Source organism: Diplotaxodon limnothrissa, linkage group LG19 (genome assembly GCF_057381915.1).
Source record: "Diplotaxodon limnothrissa isolate DT_005_m linkage group LG19, D_limnothrissa_male_GT1.1, whole genome shotgun sequence".
Taxonomy (NCBI): domain Eukaryota; kingdom Metazoa; phylum Chordata; class Actinopteri; order Cichliformes; family Cichlidae; genus Diplotaxodon; species Diplotaxodon limnothrissa.
Genome location: NC_140614.1, coordinates 27,890,771 through 27,911,782, shown reverse-complemented (window position 1 = coordinate 27,911,782; position 21,012 = coordinate 27,890,771). Strand labels below are relative to the sequence as shown.

General features: G+C 38.8%; 3 protein-coding genes and 2 non-coding genes across 5 annotated transcripts; all 5 read left to right on the top strand.

Moving 5' to 3' along the window:
• Positions 1–1,098: 1,098 nt before the first annotated feature.
• Positions 1,099–5,512, top strand: zmpste24 (zinc metallopeptidase, STE24 homolog). Its single transcript, XM_085342753.1, has 9 exons — positions 1,099–1,440; positions 2,510–2,656; positions 2,751–2,954; positions 3,278–3,430; positions 3,588–3,729; positions 3,959–4,134; positions 4,403–4,507; positions 4,621–4,764; positions 4,851–5,512. Exons 1-9 carry the CDS (start codon positions 1,333–1,335, stop codon positions 5,073–5,075), a joined length of 1,404 nt encoding a protein of 467 aa, XP_085198879.1. The 5' UTR covers positions 1,099–1,332; the 3' UTR covers positions 5,076–5,512.
• A 2,157-nt stretch (positions 5,513–7,669) lies between these two features.
• On the top strand, positions 7,670–9,277 carry atp5if1b (ATP synthase inhibitory factor subunit 1b). The gene is made up of 3 exons (XM_085342766.1): positions 7,670–7,813; positions 8,471–8,583; positions 8,682–9,277. The coding sequence occupies exons 1-3, from the start codon at positions 7,670–7,672 to the stop codon at positions 8,821–8,823; spliced, it is 399 nt and encodes a 132-aa protein (XP_085198892.1). The 3' UTR covers positions 8,824–9,277.
• Positions 9,278–9,851: 574 nt separating this feature from the next.
• rpl13a (ribosomal protein L13a) lies at positions 9,852–13,050 on the top strand. Its single transcript, XM_085379184.1, has 7 exons — positions 9,852–9,917; positions 10,627–10,699; positions 11,687–11,752; positions 11,971–12,072; positions 12,278–12,363; positions 12,561–12,620; positions 12,804–13,050. The coding sequence occupies exons 1-7, from the start codon at positions 9,897–9,899 to the stop codon at positions 13,011–13,013; spliced, it is 618 nt and encodes a 205-aa protein (XP_085235310.1). The 5' UTR covers positions 9,852–9,896; the 3' UTR covers positions 13,014–13,050.
• Positions 11,530–11,612, top strand: LOC146612398 (small nucleolar RNA Z195/SNORD33/SNORD32 family). The gene has a single exon (XR_014904983.1). It is a non-coding gene; the product is annotated as a small nucleolar RNA Z195/SNORD33/SNORD32 family (small nucleolar RNA).
• Positions 11,795–11,870, top strand: LOC146612397 (small nucleolar RNA Z195/SNORD33/SNORD32 family). Its single transcript, XR_014904984.1, has one exon. It is a non-coding gene; the product is annotated as a small nucleolar RNA Z195/SNORD33/SNORD32 family (small nucleolar RNA).
• Positions 13,051–21,012: the final 7,962 nt, after the last annotated feature.

Genomic DNA, 21,012 nt, shown 5'->3' with positions numbered 1-21,012 from the left:
GTGTTGGGTTGCAGTGGACAGGTGTTGGCCAACATGTATGTAACACTTTCTAATAAAATAAATGTGGAAATGAATTTACAGTCTTGACTCTCTGGATTGTTTATTAATTTGTTAAATTTCCAAGTAAATTACTAATTTTCTTATTTCTTGGTAAATGTTATTGTCTTCCCTCAGATTAAAACTGTTAACTGAAAAAGTAAGCTTAGCGCTTTACATTATTTTATGGATCAGGCAAAGACGGACATCGTTTATAGTCCCAAACTCCTAAACTCCAAACAGTCCAGCGTTAGCTGTGCAACACTTCTTTGGGCTTAATTTTCAGTGAATTACAGTATTCGCTCATGAGAAGTATTCAGGAGGCCCTGCCGGAAGGTCTGTCAGAATCCAGTTTGCCTGGCACATGTGTGGTTAAAATTTGCAGATGCGACACTGCAAATAAACAGATTCTGTGCACGGGAAGGGTTGGGGGCAGCTGTGTGGTTTTAGTATTTAAAATTTTACATGTCTAAAGTGTTTTTAATTAAAGGTAAATTATTAGTTATTTAAATCCATATTTATATAGATATGAAAAGCCACATTAATATATACTTTATATGTGTGCGTACTTTGTACTGAATAAAATGGGTGTGGTACAGGATCCGACACGTTTCCTGTTGTGTTGAAGTAAAAACCGTTATTTTATCGGTGGTGATTGCATGTAAATAATCAAAATGAACCGAGAAGAGGAATTAAGTAGCAAAAGTCAACATTTCCTGCGCTGCCACGTCTGTTTAGCTATCATGCTCATGGGATAAATGGGGCCGCTACCGCCAGCAATAAACGTGTAGTTCTAGTGCTTTAAAAAAAAAAAGTAATACTCTAAAACCATAAATTATGCTTTATTAGGAGTTTAAATAGTGTGAATATACATTTGCATTCGTAGTTGCATTTTACACGAATATTTGTGTAGAATATTTATTAATGGGGGTTGAAATAAAGGTGTTTTCTCGAAATACAAAAATTTGAACTCTTTAGTGAGTCAGTCAAATTAAGAAAATCCACTGCGGAACCAAGTTATAGAAGACGTTCCTTTGGGTGCCGAATTCGTTGATACGCATAACCAACGGGCTCGGTAGTTGAGATGAATGGAATGATGTTAGTTGTAAAAGCCTAGACTTTTCTTAGGAATGAAAACTGGATGCAAAGATCTAAACTTTAGTCTGTATCTGTCTATTTGACGGAGGGGCATAGTTCCCATAATTCACGGTTAAAGAGCTGTCTGTGAGTGTGTGTAGAGCGGAAGCTAATTAGCTGCTAGCCTGCTTAGCTAACTCCTTGAGTAACAGAGCAAAGATGGTTGAAACTATGTTTGACCTGCCGGTGGAAAAGCAGATATTTTACGCTGTCCTAGGGTTTTCATGGACAGTATACCTTTGGGAGGCATATCTTTCTTACAGACAGGTGAGTCAATTGTTTACCAGATTAAATCCCTTTGCTTTATAATAAAAGCAGAGCGTAAATCAACGAACCGCTGACAGTGGTTAAAACGTTTGATTTTAATCTCCCGTGAACTCACTATGAGCTGTGTCTTTCATAAAGTCTGCATTTAATATAGGATATTCTGACAGTTGAATATGTGATGCGACCAAGGGGTCCGTTTAGCAGGGTTAGATTTTTATTGCTATTCAGTATTCTAGGTATTTAGTTTCAAAACACAACAGCGTAAGATTTCTTAATACGAAACCACAAAGCTATGAGTCCATAATCAGCTTGCTGGAAATGTTTACTGGTCTATTTCACGCCCAGACACGTGGATGTGAAATATGAAGCTATTTGAATCCTATTAAAACATTTTTTTATTCACTTCAGTTAAGCCACATTGAAAAGTATCTCACGACAGTGTTGGGATGGGTGTAGTTCCTCTAGGAACAGGAACTGATGTAGCAAATAATACAGAGAACGTCTTTAACCGAGAACATTATCACGTAGTCTTGATATGCTAGTACACACATGGAAAGAGTGCAGAGAGCAAGTTTTATGAGAATATGGACAAGGATTCACACGATTATCAAACACAATTGGCCTTCCTGTAAATCATTAGATTCATGGCAGTAGGCAATGTTTACTTGTTCTGTGAAATTTCTTTAGTTCAAATTTAGTGATTAAGAGCTAAAAGACTTCAAAGTAGATTTTGGTATCCCTAGTATAAAAACCCCCCACACAAATTATTGGCCTCACCTACCAGCTCAAAGGTCGAATTGTTGCAATATCGTTCACACGATTGTATAGTATTGACTCAACAAGTTAAAAAGTTGCTCTTTGAAACACATATTTAAAGGAAAACATCAAATTGGATTAGTATTGATTATATTATGTGATACTTGTCAAGTTTTGAGTTTAACACTTGAAAAATGCACATCTGAAATACGTAACTTGGACAGTTACACTGACCGCATTGGATCCCTACATCAGTACCTTGATGATTTTCACTGTTAATGTAACTTTATGCGCACGTCTTCCTACACTGCAGAGGAGGATATATAGAACAACAACCCATGTACCGCAGGAGCTGGGCAAGATCATGGATTCTGAAACATTTGAGAAGTCACGTCTTTACCAGCTGGATAAAAGCAACTTCAGCTTTTGGTCTGGACTCTATTCTGAGACCGAGGGGACGGTAAGATCATTTAACTAAAAGACACCGTTGTTTTAGCCTAGTAACTCATTCTGTATGCCACACATTTAAAATATTGTGCTCAAAACGGTTTCAGCTGATTCTGCTACTGGGTGGAATACCATTTCTGTGGGCTGTCGCTGGTTCTGTGACTGCTCGCTTTGGATTTGGTCCAGAATACGAGATCACCCAGTCCCTCGTGTTTCTGACGCTTGCTACCCTGTTCAGTGCTATAACTGGACTCCCCTGGAGTTTGTACAACACTTTCGTCATTGAGGAGAAGCACGGCTTTAATCAGCAGGTACACTGGCTGGAATGCACTCACTGTTTGTTGCCGAGACTAACTTGAGTTTGATTGGATTGAAGTTACCACAGTTGATGGGCTCCAGAGCTCATATTGAAGCTGTGTCTTTGTTGTTTAATGTCAAAAACACAAACGATTTAAAATGTAATAAGAACTTTGATGGACTGAAGTTTTTGACTGTGAAATTTTGTCTGTTTAAACCCAAAATGAATTCAAAGACCGGAGAATCTGTGAAGAAGTAAAAAGAAATCAGAACTCTAACACACTGTATTAATCTCCTGTTTACTCTGTTCTCTTTTAATGTCTGCTCTTCCTCTCAGACGTTGGGGTTTTTCCTCAAAGATGCCGTGAAGAAGTTTGCTGTCACTCAGTGCATCCTGCTTCCTGTGACCTCCCTGCTGCTGTACATCATAAAGATCGGCGGAGACTACTTCTTCATTTATGCTTGGCTCTTTACCCTGGTCGTTTCTCTGGTTAGTGGCGCATTCGCCTTGCTCTGTGAAAACGTTGAAAATGCATCACTGTGTAATAAGAAAATGGGTTTCTTGTCAGATAACTAGTGAGAAACTCAAAAGAAGTACATAGTTGATACTACACCTGTAATACATCCTGTCATCTCTGTCTTCTAAGGTACTTGTAACCATCTATGCTGATTACATTGCTCCCCTGTTTGACAAATTCACACCATTGCCAGATGGAGAGTTAAAGACAGATATCGAAGCCATGGCCAAGAGCATAAGCTTCCCCCTCACCAAAATTTACGTAGTTGAAGGTATGTCTTGAATGTGTCTTTTTAGTTATCATTCCCACTGTCACAGAGTGCTTGCTCATTGTGGGTCGTTTGTTGGGGATTTCTCTCTGTTGTTCTAGAGTCTTTTCCTTACATTATCAAGCCCCTTATTATTACATTGCAATCATTAGTATGTTGTTGTTTTTGTTTTTTTTTTACATTGTGGAGCGATGGTTGGTTGGAGATCCATGAATTTTTGTCTTGTTTCCAGGTTCTAAACGTTCTTCACACAGCAATGCATACTTCTACGGGTTCTTCAAGAACAAACGCATTGTGCTGTTTGACACACTGCTGGAGGATTACTCGCCGCTCAACAAGGCTGGAGAGTCACAGCCTGAGCAGCCAGAGAGTGATGAGACATCCAGCGAGTCTAAAGCCAAGCCCAAGGTTGCGAAGAATTTCACTTGATTCATAAAAACACTTTTAAAGACAGAGTATTCTTACTTGTCTTGAAACACACTTTGGTTGATTTTTGCTTGATAACAACTGGTCTGAGAGCTTGAAAGATATATATCTTTTTTGTCATTAAGCTCTGTTTTGCTTTTAAAATCCTTTAATAAAGGATTGGGAAAAGCCCAAAGTATTAAATGTATTAATGTTTAGGCTTGATGTTGTTGGAAATTTTAGGTGACTGATTTTGAATCTTCTGTCACAGAACAAAAAACAAGGATGCAACAACCCAGAGATCCTTGCTGTTTTGGGTCATGAGCTTGGCCATTGGAAGCTTGGTCATACCGTCAAGAATATCGTCATTAGTCAGGTGATTTCTCCCAGATGGATGTCTTTTTGTTTTATCCCAAAGCATATAAAAGCCTGATTAGATCATACTACAGACATTCAGAGATTGAACTGAATCTATTTTTATCTCTTCAGATGAATTCCTTCCTGTGCTTCTCCTTATTTGCTGTTCTGATTGGACGTAAGGAGCTGTTTGTAGCTTTTGGCTTCGATGACAGCCAGCCCACATTAATAGGCTTGATGATTATCTTCCAGTTCATCTTTTCTCCTTACAACGAGGTATGTGTGAGATCATGAAAGTTTGAATAATTAAACCCTGTTGTTTTGAGATGTTTAAATATTTCTCTTCTTCCTCGCTTTTGTAGGTTCTGTCTTTCTGTCTGACGGTCCTGAGTCGCAGGTTTGAGTTCCAGGCAGATGCTTTTGCTCGCGGCATGGGCAAAGCCTCAGAGCTTTACTCGGCTCTCATCAAGCTGAACAAAGACAACCTGGGCTTCCCTGTTGCTGATTGGTTGTTTTCCATGTGGCACTATTCCCACCCTCCTCTCCTTGAGCGCCTCAGAGCACTGGGCAACACCAAGCAAGACTGACGGGGCAGGAAGGGGGAGCGGCGACCGCTGCCTCCTCCGAAGGGCCTCCGCAGACCGCTCCTGGCCCTGTGATGCACCCTGGTCTTTTTCCTTCCCTTCTGCCCCCCATTAGCAAATTTTATCTTATTTTATCCTTTTCTTCACTTGCCATACTTTTTGTTTGTTTTTTTCTTTGAAAGTTAGTTTTAAACAAAACCAAAACATATCAGCACAAGGCAACCATAAAAAAAATCTAAGCCTGTACTGTTCTTTTTCTTTTATTCAGAAAAACCATTTACACACTTGCTGTGTGTGATAGATCTGGACAACGTGTAAAGAAAAAAGCAATTGTCAGAGCACATATCAGATTTCTCAGATTGCACTCATAGATTTGTTTTTAGAAATCCTTTTATTTTTGTACAATTTATTCAGTACATCATTCTTTTTCCCTTCTAAGTATGAAGCTCAAATGAAATTGACAAGTTATTTGGCTGTTAAATGTTAAGTTGTTTTTTTTTTATTTATATTAATTTAAGATGATTAGTCATACAGTATATTTACTCATTACAATGCTTTTTACAGATGCACGGGCCAGATTGATTTGTACAGCAAGTGCAACATTTATTGTCAAGTTCAAGTGAATATTCATGAGTCTACTAATCAATTCAGTGCTTTTTTTAATTTTTATTTAAAGAGAAACTCTGTAGATTCTTTGTCACAGTGACAAAATACGAGTGCCTCCAATTCTCCTCTTTGTACCCATAATGATCACCTAGTGAACAGAGCGGTGCGAAATGTTTCGTTTGAACATTACATTAGACGTGTTATTTTTGTTTTGTTTTTTACATGCAATGAGGGGCTGCTGTTTTAATTTTCTTAAGCACCTGCTTGTCATGTAGGGTCCAACCATACCTGTACATATGTAACTTTGGTGATTAGAGTAATGATATATGGAGTGAATTGTTGAAAAAAAAATGTTGAATGTGATTTGAATTTTTAAGTTCGTGTAGAGTTTCATAGTTTTTGTTTGGTTTTTCTCTTTGTTTCATGCCAGCGATACCTGGTAAGCAAAGTATTTATAGGGGACTTATGGGAGGGAGATGGCAAGATTTCACCACGTGAGCCAGAGTTTGGTTTGCTCAGAGAGGGGGTGTATGCTTTCTTTGCAGTGTTGAATAAAATCTTCTAAGCATTTATCTTATTTGGGGTGCTTGTTTTACTTAGAAAAAATTTTGCGAAAATCACACAAAAGATAAGATTTACATCCAGTGATGACTTTGGAATATATTTTTAATTTTACATATATGTGTGTGTGTGTATGTATATACACACACACACACAAAATGCTCACTGGACACTTAATTAGGCACAGCCTGGTTGGACCCCTTTTATACCTTCAAAACTGCCTTAATTCATATAGATATATTCTCTGTATGAATTGAGGCATTTTACACCATATCTGTAATGCATAGATTCAACAAAATGCTGGAAACATTCCTGAGATTTTGATAATTATATAATGGCATCACACAGTTCCTGGGCATCCATGAAGCAAATCTCTTGTTCCACCACATCCCAAATATGCTTTATTGGATTGAGACCTGGAGACTCGAGGTCATGTGAGTACAGAGATGTTCTGATCTTTGGCTAGAAGGATGCCAAGAAAATATCCCCTGCACCACCAACACCAGAACCATTAATGCAAGGCAAGACAGATCCATGCTTTCATGCTGTTTTAAAAATTCTGACCCTAACATGAATATGACAGCAAAAGGTAAGTCTTATCAGATCAGGGGAAATTTTTTTTCTTTTTTTTTTCCAATTTTGGTGAGCTTCTGAGATTTGTAGCTTCAGTTTCCTTAGCTAACAGGAGTGGCACCTCATGTGATTTTCTGCTGCTGTAGCCCATCTGGTTCATGGTTTGGCATGTACATTCATGTATTTGAATTACTGTTGCCTTCCTACAATCTCTGTAAACTCTAGAGATGGTTGTGTGGGAAATTCCCAATGGATCAGCAGATTTTGAAGTACTTATAAAAACCATGCTATGGTCAAAGTTAATTAAATACCCTTTCTTCCCCATCCTGATGCTCAGCTTAAAAATAAATTGATGTTTTATAAACTTATTTCTTTAGATAAAAAATTACTGTGTACTAAAATATCAATTTAAAAAAAACCCAATTCACAAGTTATTTAATTAAGCTATGTAAAAAAGTAGAAATAACCATTGTTATTGTTGATTTTGTTTTTTTGTTTAAAAAACATTTTAAACCCCTTTTTGTTCACTAGCTGTGAATGTATATAGTATTTAAATTAATTAAAAAATGAATTTAAAAAATCACACATCGTGTTGCGTTATTGGTATGTAGCATAACAAAAATTATAAGGTCAGCTGCTACGTAAAGAGAGGCAATGCGGTGTCCATTTTTAAGACCATACCACTGCGGGAATTAAACACTGTGTTTTTTCTGCACTATGTTATTATTCCATGTTATGTATATGAAATATATTTAGCAGATAAATTGAAATAATACATCATCGTATGAATAGATTTTTTAAATGTATCATTTAATTGAACTAACGTATCTTCTGTTGGCACCCCCGCCTTGGACATAATGGCGCCGTCCTGTGGTGTATTTTTGTGGACAAGGACAAGCTCGACACTACTTGTCAGTGGTGTTTTCATAAACATGGCGAGGTTTTTGAGGCCTAATATCAGGACTTTTGTCACCTCACAGCTGAGAATGTCATCCGACCAGGTAATAAACGTCCTGCAACCGCCTCACTTCATTGCAAATACCGTGTAACCGTTATACAGCGGTGTGACATGTTTAGCCTCATCATTTTTGCTAGCTGAAAACCTTAATGACAGGTTCACCTGCTGTAGCACTGTGGTATTAGCTTTCTAATTGAACATTATTACCTAATAATTATAGGTTATATATGCCAAGGGGGTTAATTTTGTATGCACTGCCACCTGTCAGACTATTCAGAAAAAGAATTTGGTTTTGTGAGCTGCTTTGTCCTCTCAGACGTTTAGGTTTTGCTCAAAAAGCGTTTCTGGTCTGTTCGAGATATCTCCATTATCACCTTGGAAACAAAGAAGCCTTTTAACCCACTCAAAAAATATAAAACCTTGACCTTCAACGTGGGCTTGTTTTCACAGTGTCCAGCAGATTCACCTTAATATCACACAGAAAGCCCTGATCACTAAAGTTGAGAAAGAAAGTAACTTTAAGAAATGTTTAATTTTAAGCTGCCATCTGTTAAAGAAATGTCTTTATAGAAAATACTCAGAGCTCTATTTTTTATTTATGCATTTATTATTGGGTTTTGGGGTTTGTTTATTTTTTTGCTTGTTGCTGAGTTAATTCACTAAACTTGTTTTTCTCTTAAATACTTCCCCACCCACTCAGCTGGGTGAGCTGGGTAAAGGTGCCGGGAAAGGTGGTGGTGGTGGAGGCTCTATCAGAGAGGCAGGTGGATCCATGGGGAAGAAGCAGGCTGCAGAGGAGGAGATGTACTTCAAGTATGAAATTCAACTTATAGAGACAGTTTTTTGTCCACTTTTTCCACCTCTTCTACATGAAAATAAGCTTGCGTGATATCTGTCTTTCTTCATATAAGGCGCAAGGAGAAGGAGCAGCTGGCAGCACTAAAGCAGCACCATGAGGACGAAATTGATCACCACAAAAAGGAGATTGAACGTCTCCAGCGCGAGATTGACCGCCACAAGGGAAAGATCAGAAAGCTGAAGCATGATGACTGAGTGAAGCCTTTAAAATAAAACAAAAGTTTTGTTTTTTTTCTCCTCACTGTCCAAGACTCATTTAGTAACCACACTAGTTTCTGCGTGCACTGTGTTATGCCAGTCATGAATGTTTGAGTGATGGTACTTATGTAAATTCTTGAAAGGTATTAAAAGAAATGAGTACGGGTTCCATGGCATGCTCTCCAAGAACATTTTCCTGTGTGATGTTGTTCATTGGTGTGCCGTATGTCACAGGTACAATGCCAAAGTGAAAAAGACTAAATATAATCTGTGCTTCATGCAACTGTTTTATTTCAGTGAACAGTTTGTGAACTTGTGAGAAACATTGTTTTCAATGAGCAACAATAGGCAGCAAATCAAGTGATAAAATTGACTAAGCTGCAACCAGCACACCTTTAATGTGAGATATAAAAATGGTAAAAAAAAAAAAAAGATAATTAAAGTTATCTGGCACCACAAATATGTGACCTGGTCAATATGTGTTTCAAACTGCTCCTTAAAGCCATCTTGATCTGAAGTAGGGTAATATAAATTTAATACTATTAAGATCTTTAAAAGTATTTAACACCTTTATGATTTCTTTTTTCTTTGTTTGCTTTTTGCCTACCTAGCCTACCTAGGATATTCAAATTGATATCATAGGTACATCTACTGAGTTTTCAAGCTTGAAAGGACTTTACCACTTATTTTTTTTCTCCCTTCCCCTTTAGAAGTGGACACTGGTGCATTTTGGATCATTGTCCTGTTGCCTAAACTAAGTGTGCTTGAGCTTCAGGGCACAAACTGATGATGGAACATTCTCATTCAGCATTTTCTGGTAGAGAGCAGAATTACAACAAGTTGTCCAGGTCCTGGAGCAGCAAAGCAAAACTGCGATTGCTATATAATTAATATATAATTATATAATACATAATAGTATACATAATTTATAATACTGAACTTAATTCGCCCAACAGTGGCGCTATTTTTTCATAGCCTGTGAGCCACGAGAACGAAGGAAGCTGTCGTCACTTCCGCCCACCCCTGCCTTTTACCACGAGCAACCCCGTTTGTCTTTCTTTTCGCACATCATGGCGGACCGGTTCAATAAGGTGGGAAGCTGCTCTGGAGATATTATATCATTTTTCAGCTCTGTAGGCAAAATAAAACCTTGTGTTTTGCAGTTAAGCGACTGGCGATAACTTGGGACAGCTTTGTGTAGTCGTTGTTTTGCTCAGTGTTTTTTCTGAGACCTATTTTTAGGGAATGTCTGAGGCAGCTCGCTATAGCCGAGTGAGCGTGCCTTCATCATGGCAGCTTCCCTGAGTCAACGCTGTTAGCTTGCGAGGCTAGGTTTAACGTGTGTACTGGATATATGGTCGTATGGGAAACGTACCGGCAAACTTAACTAAATTTAATGGGTGGTATTTCGTTGCTTCTGTGTAGGGAACCTTTCATGACATTTCAACTCAAAAAATACAAGGTTAATCGTCAGCGCGGTTTCGTTTAGATGCTAAGCAAACGTTATGTCTCAACCGGCAAGTCAATAGTGTCCCATGTGCCATTTATCACAGTGACGTGGAGCCAGAAATACAGTTCAGTTCACAGTAAACCCCTTTATTAAACAGTGATGGGGTTAAATGCGTTTTATTACCGTTTAACTTGTATGTTAGTGCAAGGCTGATAATGTGACGATTGTCAAGTAGATAGTAAATGCAAGTTGATTAACATTACTATACAAGATTATAGGGGAATTACTAGGATGTTTTTTCACGGTGAGGATAAAGCATTGATATCCTTTTCCCCCACCTTTTATTTTAGGTTCTGCTGCTTGATGGCAGGGGCCATCTGCTCGGCCGACTTGCTGCCATTGTGGCTAAACAGGTTCTTCTGGGTAAGTTTTCAGAGATTAATAGGAATTTTGGTAATAAACAATATAAATGTTTGATAATAAACAATTTAAGTTAAGTATACACTGTGCGATTTTTGGACTGTCCTAGTCAAGAGGTTCGAATTTAGCTGTTGTATCACACTACATGCATGGACTCCTTGGAGCAATATCCTGACAGTGTCAGAAATTTTGTAGCAGTATCTCATAATGAGACTGCTGCTGTACCTGCTGACCATTCAGTAGGAATGCAGTGCAAACTAACCTGAAATAGCTGAGCCATTGTGGGGTGCTGTTGGAGGTAAACTGTGCAAAATAAGGTGGTTTGGATTGTAACACATAATCTAGTATAGTTTTACACACCTGAACTGTGGACAGTGTCAGTAGTATTGTTTCTGAAAATACTCATGATGTCCACTTGCTCTGGGAATTCTCTAGTTACTGGCTCTTGTTACATAGCATCAGTTAGGAATTATACGGTTATTCGAGCACTAGAAGGATGAGTATTTGATTTCCATTCCAAAAAATTTGATATTTGTGTCCTCATGTGTAGTTCAGGTGGGTAATGTCTTTAAAAAAACACTTGCATTTTGTATGTGAAAAATGACTGTTTGTGCAAAAGTCCTGCAGAGAGCATTGTATGCTCTTTCTACACATGGTCCAGATGCAATCACACAAAACATGCAGACACACAGATGGCTACAAAGACCGACCAATGCTACGATGAAACTTTACCTTTAACTTCCAGACTTGTGTCAGATCCATGTCGCACAGTGTGTTTTGCAGCATGTAAGACTGATGAACAATGTGTTCATAGTTGGCTGCTGTTGTGTCATTCTGTCGATGATGACTGTATTAACTGCCTTGGTTGAGTTTAACGACAATGAGAAAACTCACATGCACTACCATCTGAGACAGGAAACAAACAGTATCTGCACCTGTTTGCTACTCTCTTTAACTGTTGGGATTAACTTTTGGCATTTTGTCTTTTAGGCCACAAAGTGGTGGTGGTGAGATGTGAAGGCATCAACATCTCTGGCAACTTCTACCGTAACAAGCGTAAGTAGGGTTATGTCCTATTTTCAGTCCTTTAAAATGCTTGTTGTCGGTGATGTTTTACTAGTTTGAGTTTCACAGACCATGAGAAAACCTTACATGCACTACCATCTGAGGCATCAGCATTACTTAATAAAGCAATGGTTGCCCCTTGCATGTATCTTGATGTATGTGTAATGTGGCTAATGTATATCTCTTCTGGATCATGTGCCTGTTTGCAGTGAAGTACCTGGCTTTCCTGCGCAAGAGGATGAACACCAACCCCTCTCGTGGTCCGTACCACTTCAGGGCTCCCAGCAAGATCTTCTGGAGGACCGTTAGAGGTGAGGAAGTGACACTACCGGCACATGAAGGGGTGTATTTGCATTCATCTATGATACTTGCTTAGCACAGTAAAGCTGTTTATAGCAAAGCTAATGATCTATTGATGAAGCAGACTTCAGACATCTGACTTTTTTTCAGTTTAGCATATGTTGATGGAAACTGAGGTTGTTTTATTTTTTTAAAGCACAATCTCTCTTTAAACAGGTATGCTGCCTCACAAAACCAAGAGAGGTCAGGCTGCTCTGGAGAGGCTGAAGGTGTTTGATGGTATCCCCCCACCCTATGACAAGGTATGCTGGTAATGTCTTTCCTTAATCTTTACGGCCCCCACAAGTGGCTTTGACTGTGCTGTCTGTGATGCCATACATCTTAACTGCCTTGTCTGAATAGTAACCATGAAAAGAAATGATGTCTGAGACACGCTGCCTATAGCAGTTCAGATGTGCTGTTGTCTTCGTTATCTGATTTTGCTTTATTTGATTTACAGAGGAAGCGCATGGTTGTCCCAGCTGCTCTTAAAGTTGTGCGTCTGAAGCCCTCTCGCAAGGTGAGCCTACAAGGTTGTTTTTTGTTAAGGAAAGAAAATAAAGGGTGACAATAAGGTTACTCCATTTACGATTATTCGGCTGTAAATTTTGAGTTTGGCAGGCACAACCATTTAGTTTGTGTAACATTGTTCTCTTCAGTTTGTGAACTGTTGATTTCATATGGTTTTTCATTTCTCCCTCAGTTCGCCCTCCTTGGGCGTCTGGCACATGAGGTTGGCTGGAAGTACCAGGCTATCACAGCCACTCTGGAGGAGAAGAGAAAGGAGAAGTCTAAGCTCCGCTACACCAAGAAAAAGACACTGATCAATCTGACCAAGCAGGCAGAAAAGAACGTCGAGTCCAAGATTGCAAAATACACAGATGTTCTGAAACAATATGGAGTTATTGTCTGAGCTAAACTCATCTGGCTAATAAAGATGAATACATGTTTATAAAATGTGTCATGACTATTTTATTTCTCATTGAAGTAAACTGCATTTACTACAACATGAATATGTTTAAGACGAAGACACTGCTGTGAGTGCAGCTTCTCTTTAAAAATTGTGTGTAGGCAGTTGTATTAGTAGCTATCACAAGAAGGTAGCATTTGTGTATTCATGGTTATATTTACTTGGAATATGAAAAGTATCACTCAGACTTTTGAAAGGGTTTTAAAAAATAAATTTGTCAAGAAGCATCACGAATGTAGATGTTCTTCAAAAACAAGTTTATGGTGCAGAGCTACGTGTAATCTAAGCCAGGAAAAGCACATTGGAGTTGCTTATTTTTCTTACATGATTTTGCATAATGTGTAAAATCAAAACATAATGAAATTTGACATCTGACCCACTAGTTTTTGAATTGTATAACAATTTGGTGCAGCTGTAGAGAAATAAAATTTAAAAAAACTGAGAAAAAATACAATTTATGCATGTGGGAACTTCTCATTGGAACCAAGCTTAACTACCAGCAGAGGGCAGTGTTGAACTGCGACACTTCCAAGCGTTACAGTTAACTAAAACATTTAGCGTTTTAGTTAAAGTAGTGTTCATATAACTGTAATATTGTTAAAGTATTATTCTCTAGAAACCGCTGGATCATTTTTATTTAGGACATAATCATACTGAGACTGGTTTTACTTATTGTTATTTTTTAAAGTAGGCTACAGGTTATCGTGTGCAGCTTAAAATTACACTGAAGATTTGAACTGAAACAACTGAATCTCCTTGAATAGCTGGCTTCTGCTGTCTGCTCTACTTAAGACAGGACCAGCTCTGAGGTTAAAAATAACCAGGTGAGTGTTTTAAAGCATTAAAAATCCCTTGTCCTCTAAAGATTTAATATATAAAAGCAACCCAGTGAAATGAAAGCACCTGTTCAGAGATGGTTGAAAGACACATGTCGACCTGTTTTCTCAGTCATCTGATTAAGTGAATTACTTAATAACCCCATCTTTTGCATGGTGGGATTCTGCAATCATATGTTCAGATTATTTAAGCATTCTGTGCTGACTGTTGATAATAACTTAAATCAGCAAAGGATTTGGCTGCAGGTTCACCCACATTTATAAATTAACCCCCATTTTCCCACTATTGAGGCTTGAAATAAGAGAAAATTTAGAGATTTTTTTTTCCTTACATGGTTTCATCTGAAGGAGTTTTAAACCCAATAAGACACAAAAGAGAACCAATCTTTCATAAGAAATAAAGGCAATTAATCATCTTCCAGGGTAGCTCAGTCATCAGATTTATATTGGGCTCATTACAGGAGCTCAATCATCATTTATTAATGATAATTTTATGTTCAACTGCTGTCTGAGTGTGGCTATCATCTGCTCTGTGTTTGAATTTGCCCAGTTTTTATGATATTGTGTACTAATTCTCTCTCTCTCTCTCTCTCTCTCTCTGCCTGCCTGCCTGCCTGTCAGTCAGTCAGTCAGTCAGTAATGTAGCGAGACAGATAGATATATGTCACATTCACATGAGGGAAAACTGGTTAGGATGTTCAGGAATAACCCAGGAACAAGGCTCAAGGCTCCATAAATGAAACTGCTGGAAGAGCAGTGTCAGTATCCAAAGTGAAGCAAGTTTTACATTACCACAGACTGAGACGATGCCAACTAAGAAAGGGTATCTTTAGATGTGTAAAGGTAAGACTTTCAAACCTAACACTGTACCAACTGTCAAGCATGGTGGTAGCATCATGCCCTGTGGGTCTTTTGCTGCTTAACTATTAGATTGCTGTATTAGCTAGTGGTTTTACACCCTTACAGTAATGGTAGATGTTAGATCTTGTAAGCCCTTTTCTAACGTTGCTGTGTTTATCCGTGAAGTGATCTGACTCAATTCAAAGATTGTACAAAGACTCAATTCTTTGTACAGCTTTGTACAGCTATGATAACACACATCTAGAATTCAATTCATTTGTCTAAAAATAGAGAAAACACATAAAAAAGTTATAAAAAGTTCAATGGCAATTTCACCAATTTGATTCTTTCTCTGGTTTTCTCTCGATATCATAAAAATATCAATAATATTGTTATTTTTAATAAAATATGGTGTTGTGACATTCTGTTGTGGTGACTTGGTATATGTTGGTGAACTTAAGTTGCTTTTTTGATGGTGTATGGTTGCCTGTTTTTCTACGTCGCCCTAGCTGCTTTAAACTCACAGTGCATTGTGGGAGTTTTCTTTGACTTCTTTTTAAGTTAATAACCCAGATTCTCAGGTCACCTCTTCTCTTTTTCTGTCTGTGCTCTTTGCACTTTAATCTTATTATAGCACAACGGAACATGTGTGGTGACAAATCTGTTATACTAAAGCAGGACAGTACCATGTAGCTCCCGTCTTACTTCCTCTGGTTAGATTCCCAAGAATATCCTTTAGCAAAAAACCTCTGCATGCACCTGCCTTGGGTTTTTATTCAAGTACTTCGTAGTACCGGTATGTTAAAATGATTAGTTGTGCATGTTTTGGCAATGCATTCGAGTCTTATAGTATTTCCTGATTTTACATGATTGTGACTGTGCTGAAAATACTGCTTAACCCCCTGATTAAAGTATATAGTCCATGAAGGAAAAGCTGATAACACCATCCTTTCTATGTTGGCCTATCCTGTCTACTTATAGATATCCACATACTAAAAGCACACATGCCTTCTATAAAAGCTCGCCCACTGAGGATCAGGCAGGAGGCCAATCTGCTGCCTTTCTACCTGCGTTAAGGAGGGACGTTATGTCTCCACCAACAGATGGAGAAATTACTGTGACGGCTCCAAAAATGAGATATTTTGTGATGCTGCCAGCAGCAGATCACTCTCTAATCACACCATCTGAAACAGATTGAAGAGACCATGATTGTCTGAAACTGCTCCTGCAAGCCAAGCCTATTATGGGTTCCAACATTTATAGACAATGCCCTACCCTCATCCCAAAAGAAGGTGCTTCAACTGTGAAGCTACTATAAGGAAAACATACAAAGTTCAGCTTCAATTTAAACTCTCCTCACGTTTTCAGAATAACATGTTTCTGGTTTTGAAACAAAACCTTATTTAAGCTTTAGTTTGACTTCATAAAGAACGTGAGCACTAACTTATTTGACCGGTCTTATTGGAGCAACACACCTGAGAAATCACAACACGGTCACCGTATATTGGTAACGTTTGCCTACGGTGTGCATTAAACTCACACAGTGTGTGAGTAATGAGAGCGATAAAAGACCTTTTCCCACATGCCAGCGTGAGATGATTAGTTTAAGCTTCTATTTGATGTTTTAGTAATGTCTTATTTCTACAGAGTCAGTCTCAAGCTTATACTGCTGAATCCTTTTTCAACCAAAATAGCTTTAAATCAGATTAGCTAAGAGGAGCACGTCACAGTTTGAATAACATATCTACTTTATTCCTGATGAAAACTTCCCATTTTTTTTGTATGTGGATCCACACAGAAGTGCTCCAGAGGGAAGATGTCCTCTTTGAACCATCCGGTGAAAGGTTTTGCCGTCTCTGTTGAGGTCACCCTTGGACAACTTCTTAGTAGTTACTTTAAGAAAAAGATAAAGAGCAAAAGGAAAAGATGGAGATGTTGTTTGGTGAGATGGTGAAAAACACGGGCCTCGCTGAGAGTGCAAGCATTCAAAAATCAAAAGCTTTCACACATTTCACACATGCTATTTTACTAGAACTGTTCTCTTCAAAATCTATAAACCATATTTACAGCATAAATGCATTCAATAACTACTTCTACTGTTCCCCACAGAAAAAAAGTCCAAGGATTTTCTCCACAGTTCACTGCGCCGTGGGGAAAATACGACACTCACATGTATTATTTTTGCATTTACTCTTGATTAGCAACACATTAAAACACAACTCTTCACAAATAATACAGATAAATCATCAGCCTTCCTTTCGTGCCTTCAGGCTTTTAAAAAAAAATTTATATACACCTTTACTTCTGATTATATGAATGATGATATAATAATAAAAAAATAATTTCCCCATTAAAATAACCTGCAGTGGTTAGGATGGGTTGGTTCTGTATTTAATGTCTCCCTCTGCTTTGTCTCATTTACTTGAAATTTACTGGATTTCTGGAATGAGAGATGATGGCTGAGTTTTTAAAAATTATTTATGTTCATTAATTACTAATTGGGATTTGATCATAAAAGAATTTCCATTTACCAATATATTCAAGAGAGGACAATTATCTCTTATGCAGATAGCTTACACCCATTTAAACTGTAACAGCTGCATGGTGAGGATCAGATTCTCAGATTTTTTACTGTATTTAACATGTTTCAGCTGCTGATACTGAGAGAGAAGCTACCAGAAATGTCAGCAAACACGTCCATCATCTCATGGATTACTGATTACCTGACAGACAGGCTGCATGCAGTATGTGAGACTGGGTGGTGCTTTGTCTGATTTGGTGAAGTGCAGGCGGTCCACAGGGGCCTGTACTGTCTTTCTTCCTGTTCATGTTGTACACCTCAGACTTTCAGTACAACTGCGGGTCATACCACCTACAGAAATACTCTGATGATTTTGCAGTGGCTGGACAGCTTAGTGATGGGCAGGAGGAGTACAGAGCACTAGGGGATGATTTTGTGGAGTGGTCTGAGATGAGATGAGATAGCCTTTATTTGTCAGTTGCAGGTCTTTTGCCAAAACCGAGATGACAGACCTTGCCGGCCGTACATACAATACACAAACATCACATTGGGGAGACAGGTCAGGCTAGGTAGCGAGGAAAAAAACATTGAAATGTGTTACACAAAAGGATAATACAGGAATGCACAGATATCAACACACCGTAGCACAATAAACACAGACAAGCAGCATGGGAAAGTGTTCCAGTGTGTACATCTGATCTGGGACCGCTGCAATCTTCAACTGCGCCTCCAGCTGACTCGATGTCCACATCAGAGGGGAGGTAAGCGTTGGAGGTGCGTCGGTGAGTGCTTATCAGTATCAGTATATGTATGTGTGTGCGTGTCCATAGTTCAGCTGAGACAGTGTCCTTCGCCCTGCCAGGCTAAGTAAACAGTCTTCCAGCCAACCCAGGTGGCCTTGCATGGAATGGGAATGGGAATCCCAGCGGGCAGCCTTGGGGGTGTTTGAACAGGCGGTTCCGCTTTCTTAATTCTCCGATAAGCCAGGGTCAAGCCAGCTCCGATCAGCTTCAGTTTCAGTTTTCAGTTTTATTTGTCATATGCAAGTTAGCACAGGGTCAACATTGCAATGAAATCAGAGATCAGCGAGAACCCTGTTATCATGGTTCCGAATAGGTAGATATCTTCAGCGTCCTCGATCGACAGTGATCTGCTTCTGAATGTGAATAACATCACAGAGAGACTTCAGAGAGAAAAGGACAGCTACATGGCCTATCCTGGGACAGGATGTTGATGTGGTGGATGAGTATAAGTACTTGGGCATCCACACTGACAACAGGCTGAACTGGAAGACCAGCACAGAGACTGTATATAGAAATATTTCTATAAGGAAGCTGAGATCCTTCTATTTGTGCAGCAATACACTGAAAAAAATGATTATCTGGTACTACTTCTTCTTCTTCTTATTGTTACAAAAACGTATTTCCCATTTCATAAAATGTTTTTATTATTTTATCCTATCTCAACAGCTTCTGCTTTTAGCCTGTGTTTTTAGTCAGTATGCATACAGTATATATGCATGCATATACATTTTACAGAAAAAGTGCATATAATGATAGAGCGTGTTTATGACTGCAATATACATAACCACATGCTCTGAACCCACATAAAGGTCATAAACACCTTTCAAAAAAATCCCTTGCAAGATGATGCATGCTCAAGGTGTGCAGCAGCAATACGTTGATATAAACATGAGGTGCAGTAGGCCATGTCAGTGCCTTATTTTTATTCACTGACCTCTGAGTGTAATTGAATGGATTTATAGTGACAGAGGGGCAACTCTGTTCATTCAGTTAGTCATTATATCATTGGCAGACAAGAGCAGCTGTAAAATTCAGAGACGGCAGTGATCAGAGATTGCTACTGGGTTTGCAGTCACAAGTTGGATTCAGAAATTGAAATCCATGATGAGAAAACGACTAATCACAGAAACCTTTATTTCACTGTATGAAGCACTCCTGACTGATGAGACTGTCCTCCCCCATAGGTCATTAGGGCCTAAAGTTATGCTTTAAAGGTTGATGGCATTACCATGACAACAGAGAGTTGTCATGGTAATGAGAGTGAACCTTTTTAACATCTAGTGTGTAACTTCACCTAAACTATGATCCCAAGTTTGGACTTCAGTATCCTGAACAAAAGTCAAGTGCTACCTGTCTTCTGATGTGGACTGTTTAAAAAATGGGAAGCACTTGCTTACCTTGTTTCACGACGTGATAAGGCTGTATTTTGGAAGACTTGTTTCATCCACTGTGGCAGCAAACACGTATGCACACTTTGCTCAGTGTTCTTAAGCAAAATAAAACCCTTCAGTGGTTGCAGATGGTCGACCCAGTACTTGTTCTTTTTTGTAAACGCACATGCACCAGTGTCTCATGGGAAAGCAGAAAGAAAACAAATCCCTAATTACATAGTGTGTGAGGCGGTGCAACAAACTAAATCAGTTCCTCTTTTATTGCTAAACCCAGATTCTACAGTATTGAATTTGTGTTGGAAAAACTGATCAATAACATGCTAAATCGAATGCCACATGTGAATTAACTATGCTGTTCTGGCTGCAAGGGAAATGGTAGATGGACTAGAGTAAAAAGTATCCACCGCTGGGGTTGGGTGGCTTTGGACGCTGCAGGCAGCATCAGCAAATGTTTTAATCATATATTAGTCTACGGGACTAAAAGCAAAAGAAGTTATGACAGAAAAAACTACGAAAAAACAAAAAAAACCCAAAACTGATCAGTCCTAAGATTGGAGCCTAATATCAAATATCAAAAGCATGATGTCAGAAATCTCATAAAAAAGTGAAAATTATGAAATAAGTCTATCTATCTATAATAATGGATTGGATTTATATAGCGCTTTTCAAGGCACCCAAAGCGCTTTACAATGCCACTATTCATTCACACACTGGTGGAGGCAGCTACAGTTGTAGCCACAGTTGCCCTGGGGCAGACTGACAGAAGCGAGGCTGCCATATCGCGCCATCGGCCCCTCTGGCCAACACCAGTAGGCAGTAGGGTAAAGTGTCTTGCCCAAGGACACAACAACCAGGACAGAGAGCCCGGGGATCGAACTGGCGACCTTCCGGTTACAGATACGCTTCCCAACCCCCTGAGCCACGGTCGCTATCTATCTATCTATCTATCTATCTAAATTTCACTTGGTTTGATATAACTATATTACTGTATTAGTGACACTGTGAAGCTGAAAGTGCTGTATTTTTGTTTCACTTTTATTTCTTTGAACTTAAAATTATAGCAGCTTTAGAGGGAAGAACGAAGAGAATGCCTGCTCACACGAACTTTGTAGTGACCCAAGGTTTCAGCCAACATGATCTCAGGCCACAGTGCAAAAAGGCCAACCTCCATTTTACTCCCACATACTGACAGATCCCTGAACAGAGAGGCACAAATGGTCAGCAGCAAAGCTCCAACTCTGGGTAGTTAAAATGAGAAAAGGTACAAGGAATATCTTTGCCAAGCCAAAAACATAAAAGAACCTAAATGGGGTTGGCATTCTTCCCTCATCGTTTAGCATCACTGATTTTGTTGAGCTTAGGAGTTGCTCTGCAGCTCCGCTGATTATGTAACTTGGCTTTGCAGATAGGGGTAAAGACCTGTAACTGTGCAGGGTTATCAGAGCTGACAGGCAATTTCGGTGTATTGATTGTGATTTTCACATAATTGCAAACACAGAGGAAATATGGCTACCATTAAAGTTAAAAGAGTGTATTCTTTCAGTGGATTTC